General features: G+C 26.5%; 1 protein-coding gene across 1 annotated transcript; it reads left to right on the top strand.

The window, feature by feature from the left end:
* The first annotated feature begins 1302 nt into the window (after nt 1-1302).
* LOC145746119 (high affinity cAMP-specific and IBMX-insensitive 3',5'-cyclic phosphodiesterase 8A-like) lies at nt 1303-11585 on the top strand. The gene is made up of 22 exons (XM_082564308.1): nt 1303-1482; nt 1679-1735; nt 1934-2127; nt 2764-2889; nt 3327-3384; nt 4078-4166; nt 4323-4401; nt 4999-5139; nt 5243-5334; nt 5486-5546; nt 6225-6321; nt 6452-6537; nt 6870-7037; nt 7212-7260; nt 7589-7721; nt 7793-7991; nt 8068-8198; nt 8332-8418; nt 8616-8748; nt 8920-9069; nt 9390-9519; nt 9820-11585. The coding sequence occupies exons 1-22, from the start codon at nt 1480-1482 to the stop codon at nt 10104-10106; spliced, it is 2550 nt and encodes an 849-aa protein (XP_082420434.1). The 5' UTR covers nt 1303-1479; the 3' UTR covers nt 10107-11585.
* The last annotated feature ends 951 nt before the right edge of the window (nt 11586-12536 follow it).

The raw sequence follows: 12536 nt of genomic DNA, 5'->3' as shown, positions 1-12536 counted from the left end.
TAGTCCTTTGGTGCAATTGTTAATTTATTTTTCAAGTTCTTTAATTTATTAATGCATCGAGGTAATATTATTCATCCGAAATTCGTATTAATATAATTTTAAAAATAAAATCATTTTCCATCTGTTTTTTGTAAAAATGCGTCGCGCACCGTATTTATATACGCAATATTCGAACCGTTGGTGGGGGGTAATGAGCTTTGTTTCGTTTTTTTATTGATTTTTGTGGACCGCCCGGGTTGGCGAAGGCGGTTATTAATTGGACTGACCTGTTAGAAAAGCTAAGCGCATGTCAGAAAAGCGCAATGTTATATTTTCGCTTATTATATATCGATTTTATTGTTACTAGATTAGTTTTGGGCTAGGTCAGAATCTAACAACATTAATTATGATTAGTTTGTTGTATCGTTAACGGTGTTTTTCTTTTTGGCTACGACATTGTGGTTTTGTTGTCAGATTAAAAAGTTCAAAAATCAAAGAACGAGATTTATTTTACAAATTTCGATACCAGGTGTGTTAAATGTAAACATGCCATTAAAACTAAAGCAATAAAATTTATAGATTGCTTTTAATGGTTATCAAATAAAATGCTTTTAAAACTAAGCTTAAAGCTGTAAATATTATAAAAAAATTTACAAAAAAATTTTTCAAAGATGGCTGAGTTATTTTTTATATTCTAAGTTAAGTTGTTAGGTTTTAAAAGTAACTTTAAGCTCTTTAACACAATGTTTTTTTCTTAGCTATCGGCTTTTGTTTTTTATGACGTCGTAAATCTGATAGAATGGTTTAATTCCAATAGTCTGGCTTTATGAATTATTTAGATTGCTTTATTCTCTGTACACTAAAACTTGTAAAACAAATTGTTACACCTGCACGCATGATGATGCATTTCTTAAATTTATTCACAAAAATTCAAGGTTAAGGTGATTATAAAACCTTGATGTTTTTTTTCATTATATATATCTTAATCAAAAGTAAGAATCAATTGATTATTTGTTATTGTAAATAGTAGAAAACTGGTGTTTTTTTATGATTTTATATCATATTCTATAACATTAAAAATAGAGTTGTATTCAAATAGTCATTTAGTAAGAGTAACATTATTTTTGCAAATAAAGATTAATTAGGTTATTTACATAAAGACTTTTTTTACAAATTTATTTATCCAACCGATTTTGGATTATTTTATATTTTGTTTACGGTATTATTACTAGATATTCTACAACTATGTTGGTTTTGTTGTATTTGCAGAATTTTAAATTCCAGTTTTTAGCAAATAAAACTTTAATTTATTTTTCAGAAATTTTGTAATTTACTTAATTTAATTTCAAAAAAAATTATGTAGAGCTCTTGTTTATGGTGATAGCATTATAAAAGTACGAGTGTTTTTCTTCCAACATTGTGGACCGCTTTTAATCAATTTAATTTTGGAATAACATGCATCAACTAATTTTTGGCTCCCTTAGCTGAATAAACATAAAAATGGTAAGTCCCTAAAAATGTTAATTTATTTATATATATTATTTCAAGAAAAAAAAGGGAACACATACATATATTTTTTTGTTATAAAAACACTTTTAAAATTATTATTTTTTTGTGTTTGGCATACAAGGATAATATAGATTATTCTTATACCTTATGAGATACTTTTAATTATTGTTTGTTTTTTAATGTTATTTAGGAATCTAGGGGAGAATTATTATATGATTCAATGAAATCATCTAAGAAAAATTACAAGGTAAAATTATATTTTCAAATCTACAACCATGTTTTATATATTCTACTTTGAAAAGTAAACGATAAGACACTGTTGTATAAATAAAATAAAATTTAATTGTGTTGTTTTTACTAGGTTGTTAAACTTACTTCATTTAAAATAAATTAGGTTTTGTTTATGTAAATATTTATTTTATGCAACTTTTTTAAATTTTTTTAGGCCCTACTGGTGTTCCCAAAAGAGGACAAACAAAGTGACGTGCTTAAATTGGTTCTGTCGCGATGTTCAATCGAGCATGATATTGTTCAAACCCTCGAGCAAGCGAAAGCAAAATTTTGTGATGTTTATCACCACCTAGTGGTGGTGGATTGTCGACAAAAACTTGAAACTTTTGATGGAGAAGCTGTGTGTAGGTAAGGGATGTTTTTTTTTTAAATTAAGGGGATTTTGGGGTAGGGTTAAAATAATACCCAAACTATAAAATAAGATACTGGGGTAAAAAAAAATTTTTTTTTTGTTGAGTTATTTTTTAGTAATAAATAAAATCATTATTTTACAAATATCAATTTTTTTAACATGATTTTTGTGTAGACATGCAAACTATTTAATCATGAAATGTTAACATTAGTTGTAATGAGTCATATTTAACATTCATTTTATGACTAACTTTAATAGTAAACTATAAGGTTTGTTTTTTAATTATAAATAAAAATTTAATACTAAAATTCAAATTTAAAAAAATGTGTAATTATAATTCCTTTATTTGTTAATTAAAACAATCTTTTGTTTTTTAAATGGTAATGATTGTACTAATTAAAAATTTTTTTTGAGTAATGTTTTATAACTATCATTTTTAGTCATTATTGTAATTAGTTTCAATATTGAGTAATAATAGGTAAAAAATATGCTTAGTATAACAAACTTTAATTATTTTATTGTCAATTTTAAATGCATTATATCCAAAGTTTCATATGGGCCTATTAAAAAAAAATTTTAATTATTTTTTAATAAAAAAATAAAGTTTTGAAAATAAGATTTTTATTTTACAGAAATCTAAGAAGTACCTACATGGGAAATTTCACTACAATAGTTTCCCTTTTACGCAGAAGGTATAAGAGTGTTCACACGTCAGCTATGAAGTTTCCATGCATTTTAAATTGTGATTTGTATAGAAGGTATTTTAAGCACACGAGGCACAAGCGCGCTCGCAAAAACGCAAACTTTTTCTTTTGCACGACGAAAATTTTCCAAAATTTTTTTATTTGTTAAAAAAAATGTGGCCTGTTATTTTTTTCTTTTTGTTAGTTTTGCTATTTGGGTAAACACTTTTTATGCCTAACTTTGGTAAACACTTTTTTGCCTAACCATGTCAAATTATTTTGTTTTGCAAGTTGTTTTTTTTCTTGTATTATTTGTTGTATACCCTTATTCTTTCTACAGTAAGCACAATTGTCTTCAACTTAAAATGCATGAAAACTAGCCCTAAATGTTGTAGCTATTTATACAAACTAAATTTAATATAATATTTTATTTTTTGAAAGTAAAATGCACTTAATAATTTTAAGTTTTAAATTTTATTTTATTTGTGTTAAATTTTTATTTTTTATTTTAGGAATCAAGTTGAAGAAATGTTTACAGTCAGGGATGTCATTAACATGGGATTTCATAGGGTAAATGATTTTATTTTTTACAATTTTAAACGCTAAAATTATCACTTTTTTTAAATTAAAAAAAAAATTTTTAAATTAAAAAAAAAAAATTTTTAAATTAAAAAAAAAATTAGTTTTTAACTTTCCCACCTAAATATTGGAATTAATTTTAAAACTTAAAAAAATTACATTTTTTTTAAATTTTGATTTAGACTTAAGTAAATACATAATAGCTTATCAAAATTATCCCCAAATACTATTAATTCCATTTTATTTAACCTAACCACACCATATTTGACAAACAATTACTGACATATTCGATGAAATCAGATCAGACCAAAAAGCATACAAAAAATTTTTCAAATTATTTACATATCTAATATGCTCACTGTTTGTTTATCTAAATCATGTCAATCAGATGCAGATGCACTTGAGCTTATATATTAACACTTGTCATAATAAGTATATATGAGTTTATTGATTTCTCTTGATATAAGGTTGACAGTTTGAGTTATAAACGTCCAATTGTTTTTAATAATATTAGGTATTATTGTAATATTAAATTATCTCTTTTCTACTGAATGGTTGTCCGGGCTTACCTAAAAAATAATGGTTTCAAAACCCCAGCAGTGGGTATTGAACTTATGACCTTAATTTGTAAAATCTAGTGCTTTATCGCTTGCTGTTTTTTGAAATGTTTGATTTTATTTTTAGATATTAAGTGAGACATCTAACCTAGATGAACTGGAAGATGAAATTTTGCAACTTGAGGCAGGGTTTCTACAGCAACAAACTAAATTTAGGTAAAATTTTAAAAACAGAAATCATTTTTAGTAGATTTATTAATTTTTTTTACTCTTTAAATTTTAGTAAGTTTTAACCTTTTTTAAATTTTTTTGCTTGATTATTTAAAAGTTGTAGTATTTTGCTAATTTTGATTTAAACATTACAATTTTTAGGTCATTTGATGCGATTTGTGTTGCCCTTGACCAATCCCAAGATTCAGTTCAAATCACTGATGATAAATTTCAAATTAAGGTGATTAATTTTAAAATTAAAAAAAAAAATTGTTTTTGCCAAACTCTAAAAGCAAATTTTTCTATTGCATTTTCAAGCAGAAAGCATTTTAAATTTATAGTCAACAGAGGTAATTATTGGACGATTTTGACAAACTTGGCCATAACTTTTTTGTTTTAAACTTTAAATCAAAAATTTTTTGTTCCTAAGATAGTGTTATGTTCCCTTATTAGGAAAAAATACTATTTAAATCTTTATCCACACAAGTTTATCTAAAACTCTAAATAAAAATTTTCAAAAATTACCTACACAAATGGGGTAATTACTGGACACCCTGGGGGTAATTATCGGACAGTGTTAGCAATTGCCACATTTAAAAAAATTGTTGCGATAAAGGGGATCTTTTGGATAATTTTAGGCTTCAGGCAGTCTAGACGTAAACTTTTTGTAGGACTATCAAAATCTTTAAGAAACTACTTAGTTAATTTACTCTAGTAAAGATTTCCCTTTTTTAAATTGTCTACATAGAGCTTATTTTTATGTATATTTCTTAAATATTTTTAATTGTGTTTTTATTTTTCCAAAATCCAAACTACATAATTTTTGTTTTGTTTTTAGTATATTAACAAAACCTACAGACTCTTAACTGGTTTTTCCTCAAAACAAGTCCTAGAAACCAATATTTTGGACCATATTCAGCCCAGAAAAAATGGAGAAATTATATGGGATCTTATACTACAACAAATTAAAAAAGGAGAAGTAAGAAAAAATTAATAAAAAAAAAAAAAAAAAAAAACTAAAAATTAAAAAAAAAAATTTATAAAATAAAAAAAAAAAAAATTTAAAAAATGATTTATTTTAGGATTGGAACGGAAGATTGTACATGAAACAAAACATCGGAGACGATCTTCTTCTTCACATCTTTATTTTACCACTAGGAGGAAGCAAAGATAGGTATGTATTTTATTTGTCAAAAAAAAAAAAAACAATTTTATCGAAAATTGTGTGCTTAGAAAAACAACGTTTAAACGAAATCATAAAATTTTTTTTTTTTAATTTAATTTTAATTTGATTAAATTAAACCGGTAATTTTTAATTTTTTTAGATCAGCACATCAGTATGTTTTCGTCAGCAGAACTTCAATATTGAATAATCAAATAGTACCCGTAAGAAAAACAATTTATTTTATTCGTTTTGTATAAAACCCAATCTTGATACATGTAAATGTTATAATTTTATTTTGTTATTTCAAACTGAAATAACTTAAGTTTTTTTTTGATAATTTTGAAATATTTTTTTTAATTTGTGATAAAAAAGTTACATACGTCATTATAATATAGATAAGTAAAAATTTTAAAATTTTTTGCTGAGTTTTTCATTTTTTATGCATTTTTATATTTGTGCAAAAAAAATTTTTTTTTCTTGTAAATTGTTAAGAACTCCTTTATTTTTTTGTCATTGACGACAATGCATTGATAACAAGTAGACTCTCATGAAAATTGAGTTGTAAAACATACTTTTTTCAACAAACAATTGCTTAATAACCACAAGTTTTCTTTAACGTGGTTTAAGTTATCGGAAAATTGACCAAATACCAAAGTTTGCATTTTTTATGTTAAATAATTTCTAAATTTTAAATTATGAGCTCATTCTTACGACCAGTTTTCGTTTATCAAATAAGGGAATATAAAAAAGAAGGGGTGCTTATATAAAAATTAACAGCCAACTTCAAATTGTTTGAAAAATTTTTTTAAATATTTTAAATTTTTTTTTTAATTTTTTTAGGATTTTTTAAAATTTTTGTAAATATTTTAGATTTTAAAATTTTTTCAAAATTTTTTTAGGACTTGTCGCAGTGTTACTACAACAAGGAAGAAAATAAAGTTACACAAACCGACGTCTCAACAAAGACAAATGATATCGATAACGAAGATGCGGAAGGTAAAACACAAAAAACAAAATTTTTATTCCAATTTTTCGTCCATTTCACAAAACAGTTACTTAATAAATATCTTGTTACATAATAAGGTTAAAAAACTGTTTATTTAAAGAAAGTAAATGTTGATTTTAGATAAACTTCAGGCTCTAGAGTCTCAAAAAAGAAATAACTCGCTTGCTAAAGTTCATTCGATGGCAATCGAAGCACCTATTACTCAAGTAAACACAAGTTCTTAAAATATATTTTAAATTTTTGTTGAGTATAAGAATAATTTTAAAACCTATGTCAATTTTTTTTTTCAATTTTTTATTGTAAATACTGGTTTTAACTTTGTTAATTTAATATGTTTTGTAATTTGATGGTTCTAATTCAAAGTTAAAAATCTTGTTTAAAACAAAATATAAAATTTGTACTTTTTAAAAGATTTTTAAATGGGTTTTTGGATTGTTTCAAAAAATTATTTTTTGTGCAAAAAAAATGCAAAAAGTATGAAAACCTAGTTATTAAAATTTTAAAATTAAAAAATCCTATATTTTCTTTTTTTTTACAGATAATAAATTTAATAAACGCAATGCGTGATCCAAGTCAACCTCACATCAACGAAATACTCGATCAAATACTCGAGATTCTGAGAAACTCTGAGTTATACTCACCCGCTGAGATCCCAAACTTAACTCGAGATCCAATGTTAACTGACTTTGTCGAGGGATTAGTTACTGTGAGTGGTGTTAATTTTAAGTTTTTTTTTTTAATTTAATTTTTTTTCTTTAAATAACTTTAGCTTTTTACTAATTAGATTTTTTAATTTTAGTTAAATATTTTTAAAATTTGAAACTTGATATTTCTTCAAATATTTAGATCTTGATTTATTTATGAATAATTTAAATTGCAGGGTTACGGTTACAGAAGGGTTTCAGGTGGTGAAAATTTACTTTCAAAAGGTAGAAATTGATGTTTTTAACTTTGACTTTTAATATTTTAAGCAATATTGCTAACATATATTTTATTGCCAGATAATATTGGTCACATTATCTAATAATCTAAAACATGATAGCAGTGGGGATTGAACCTACAACCTTAAGTGTTAAAGCCAAGTGTTTTATCTATAACAGAAAGCTGTTTTGAATTACTTACTTTTGATAAAATAAGAATATTTTAAAATTACAAAAAAATTAAAATTACAAGAAGGTTCTGTGTTTGATTCCCGCTGTTACGCGAATTTTATTTTTATTTATTAAAATTTTTTAATCCCATTTTATTTATTATTAGTAAAAGGCGATTTAAATCAATTCTCGATCGCCAAAATCGAAGTTTACCTTGACCCAGATATTGCCGCTTGTTTAAAAAATTGTTGGTCATGGGATTACGATATTCTTGCCTTAGAACTTGCAACAAAAAAGAAGTAAAAAAAACTTTTTAAATTTTTAATAATTTTATAAAAAAAAAATTTTAAATTTATTATTTTTTTATAAGGCCCTTAGTACATATCGGCATGGCCTTACTTGAAAATTTTAACGTCTGCGAAGTTCTAAGATGCAGCCGAGACACTTTACATGCCTGGTTAGTTGCCATCGAGGCTCGATATCATGCCAGCAACCCTTACCATAATTCTACACATGCAGCTGACGTTTTACAAGCTACTGCTTACTTTATAAGAAAGGAAAAACTACAGGCAAGTGGCCAACCAAAAAACAGTCGGTCTTTCTATTGCAAAAATAAATTATTATTTTTTTTATTTTTGTTTTTAGATGTGGTTGGAACCATTTGACCAAGTGTCGACGTTATTGGCTGCGATAATTCACGATGTTGATCATCCTGGAAGAACAAATGCTTTTCTCGTGAATTCCAGCAACCCCCTTGCTCTACTTTACAATGATGTGTAAGTAAAAACCTTAAAATATAAGTTTAGAACCTAAATTTTTTGTTTAATTTGGATTTAAAAAAAAACAATTTTTTTTGAATTTTTTTTTATTTAAAAATTTTTTTTTTTATTATTTTGAATTTTTTTTCAGTGCTGTTTTGGAGAGCCACCATGCAGCTTTGGCTTTTAAGTTCACTGTGAATGACCCTAAATGCAACATATTTAAGAACGTACCTTTGTAAGTATCTAGTATTAGTCAAAATTCCTTAAATTTATAAACTAGAAAATAGAAAAAGTAACAAATTTTTAGTACAAATTTTTTTAGAATACTTTTTGAAATCCAATAAACATAAAAAAATTTGCATAAAACTTTAATAATTTTCTCACAAATTTTTTGAAAAAAATTCTAATAATTTCGATGTAAATTTTTAAAAGGGAGGACTTTCGCATAATACGTCAATCGATTATTGATATGGTTCTTGCGACTGAGCTTTCCAAGCATTTTGAACACGTGAACAAATTTATTAGTATTGTGACTAAGGGAAATAACACTTCACCACTAAATGAGGTAAGCAATAAAAAAATGAAACGAATGTTTTTAAAAAATGTGGCAACTTTTTAAATGGCTATTTTTTTAAACATTATTACCTTTATGTTAAAAATCGTTTTTTTTATTTTTTAAATTTTTTTCAACAAATTTTTTTTTTTAAATTTAAAAACTTTTTTTTGTTTTTTTTAGACCCAGGGTCAGAATGCATCGGTTGCTTATGAGCTGAGAACTTTGATTAAAAGGGTAATGATAAAGGTGGCTGATGTCATTAATCCAGCCAGGAACAATCATATTTGTGTAGAATGGGCTAGGAGGATTTCTGAAGAATATTTTTCTCAAGTAAAATTTGAAAACTAAATTTTTTTTTTAAACTCTTGAAAAATAACTGTTGGTTTGTGGAATGGTTAAAGCACTTGACTTCACAACGTGGGGTTATTGGTTCGATCTCCACTGCTTACATTTTGCTGTACTTCTTAGTAAGGCGCTATAAATAGCCAAAACCAATCGCCAATTTATTTAAAAATTTTTTTTTTTTTTGGTGATGTCACTAAAAGTATCCAAAACTGTCAAAACACAACTTGATCTGATTTTAATATCCATAAACTACTGATAACCCTAATAAACATAACAAATATTGACTTGATTATTTTTATTTTAAGACGGATGAGGAGAAGCGATTAGGTCTTCCAGTAGTGATGCCACATTTTGATCGAACAACTTGTAGCATGCCCAAATCTCAAACTACTTTTATTGATTACTTTTTAATCGACATGTTTGATGCGTGGCATGGTAAGATCGATCTTATTTAATTTAAAATTTAACATTTTACATTTTATCAGTCTTTGTGTGGTTAAGGGACTTGGCATTGTTTAAGAGTTTAGGGCCCTGGGTTTGGTTCCCACTGCAAGCAATTTGCATCAGTTTTTGTGTCTGTTTTTTGGTATCTATTTTATAAAGTTTAAAGTCAATTTTTTGTGTTATTAAATTACATAACTCAACAAAGTTGCTAACATCTTGGATGAAATTTTGTCAGGTTTTCGACAAAAATTATTATTTTTATTTAAATATAACATAAAATAAAAATAACAGAGTTTTGTGGAATGGAAGAAGTGATGGTCAACTTGTACGACAATTATAATTATTGGAAGCGGTTGCAACACAAAGGAATCATGAGCATATCTGAGCTAAAAAAAGAAGATAACAACTCGGAGCCCCCCAACAGTGGGTACATCACCCCGTCAAGGTCACGAAAGGTCATGCATGACAACCCCAACCATCTTCCTAAAACTGCATTGCAATCGAAATTGTCACACGATGACAATGACGCCACGAAAAAGGCCGACACTTTGTTAACAGATAACCACGTGTTAATGTAGGCGACAATAGCGTCATCGTGTGGTTTTATTGACGTCACCACTTTATTATTTTTGACGTTGCCACTCATTTTGACGTCTTGTTTCTCACTGCCTAAAACGCACACATGAAAAAAAAACTGCCTTTTTCACAATTTTTTTAACATTTCAACAGGGTAGACATTTTTTAGAAATCTTTTAGGATTTTGGGTAATTCTAAAGTTCTCTTTAACGAATTCTCACCATTTTGATTGTAATTCTTAATTTTTTGGGTTAAACCCAGGAAATCTAAACACTACCTAGAAATTTAACTCGTTTTGGACTTGAATTCGGAAACAAAATTTTGCCACTGTTAAAATTTATTTAAAATAAGAAGATTAATTTATCCAATTAGACTCACAATCGCTAAAATTCTGCTCCTGCTAAAACACACTGTGCGCTAAAAAGTCTTTTCTTTCAACCTAAAATAACAACCCAATTGAACAGACCCTTAAATTTTAATTTAAACACATTGGGAATTTTTATTTAATATTAATTCGAATAATTTTTTGGCAAGGTGTATAAATGCGGATTAATTAAGCAAGTATTGAGGTATCTTATTTGGGACTTTGAATTTTTACGCGGTGCTAAAAACAGAGAGCACTTTGCACCAGTTTTTCTTTGTTTTTTACAAAATACTTTTCAACAGGGTAAAAAACTCATTTTTGACGTCATTGCTCGTTAGCCTACCTCGGGTATTTGTCACACCTGGCAGAGTTTGCTCTCAAAAAAAATAACTACTCGTTCTGTTGACGATGGCTTCGTCACACTTTCTCGATTTTTTTTTACTTAACAATTTTTTCTAGTCAAATTTCTATATTGCGAGAGGGTATGTTTTTTTTTTATTGCTGTAATTAAATTGTGTTTTGTGGCAAAAGGAAGAGTTTATACAGAATAGTGTCTGCGAAAAGCATGTTACTTATCTTAAGTATATCTTTTTCGTGGAAAAAATTGTATTTTTTCCTATTTTTTTTTATAGCGTCATGACTACTATTTCAGTATTACTTCTGCATATTATTTTAGAACATAATTTGGTATATTTTCTTGTAAATTGTATTACTTTTTTTTATTCTGCAAAATTTTAAGTTTTCGTAGGGTTTATATCCATTTTATATAAACTTTAACTGGGATTTTATATTTTATTTAAACACCTATTTTAACTGTTTAGTACCATTTTTAAAATATCGCTTAACTACGTTTGTATTTACCCATAGATTTTTAAGCCGCACCCCCCATTTTTCAGCATTTTCTACTTCACATGTTTTCGCTTTTAACTCTAATTTTATCCATGGCAAAATTGTTCTTTGTAAATTTTTATATCATATTTTTTTGTAAAATTTGGTCTTTATCGAAGACTTTATAGGTTCTTTTTATAATTACCTACTCCACTATTTTTTCTCTCATTTTCACTTTAGTCTCACTTGGAATAACTGTTTTATGATACATACTTGTCAACCGATTAAATTATTGCACTATTTCAAATTTAAAACAGATAGAAAGAGAATTTTGAATGGAGATTTATACAGATGAAAAAGGAAAATTTTTAATTGTTTTAGAACCAAGTTGCTGGTAGTTATGTAATTTAGAAGGTGAATAAATTACCCAATATTTAATTTAGAAGGTGAATAAATTACCCCATAGTACCAGCAAACAAGTTATTAGACCCCTACAATAACTACCCCCCTCCCCCAAATAAACGACAATAAACCCTGACCTAGACCCCAGTAGCATAAAACTGGATGTGTGACATCTAAGTCAGATTTAAGAAACGTAAAAATATTTATTGAGGGTGGGAATCTAAAACTATTTTTAAGGAATGTAAAAAGGTGAATTTATTTAAACGTTAAGTTTAAAAATTTCACCTCTTCTGGAAATAAAATATATATGAACAAAAAAAACACAGTCATGCATGAGTTAAGTCACGCGTAAACAAATTAAATTCGATTTTTCTTAAAATTTGATTTAAGATTCAGTTTTATTTTCGTTAAAGTTTTACTGTAAAACAGGTGTTGGTTGAAGTAGAACAAAAGTTACAATAACTAACAATGCAGTCTTCCTTATATTTATGTTGATTATTAGGTTTTGATGCATAATTTATTTTTTATCTTAATTACATTTGCAAGCAATTTATACGTGACATTTCCAAACAAGTAAGTGAATTTAATTCGTTATGTTGTTCAACCTTTGTAGAAATATTAATAGCCAATACATTAGTTTTGTCTTATAATAATAAATATGGCCTTTGCCTTGTTATAATTTATTTCAGAGTCAAATCATAAATCTTAAACCAATATTTAAGTGTGGTTTTTTATTAACTGTTTTTTATCCAGAATGCTAAATAGGTGATACATCGAAAGGTTATAAATAAAAGACATTTAACAGTTATGATATACAACATAAACATGAAATTAAAAT

This window comes from Corella eumyota, chromosome 3 (assembly GCF_963082875.1).
Source record: "Corella eumyota chromosome 3, kaCorEumy4.1, whole genome shotgun sequence".
Classification (NCBI taxonomy): Eukaryota; Metazoa; Chordata; class Ascidiacea; order Phlebobranchia; family Corellidae; genus Corella; species Corella eumyota.
The sequence above is the reverse complement of the archived record's forward strand: the minus strand, read 5'-3'. Positions and strand labels throughout refer to the sequence as shown.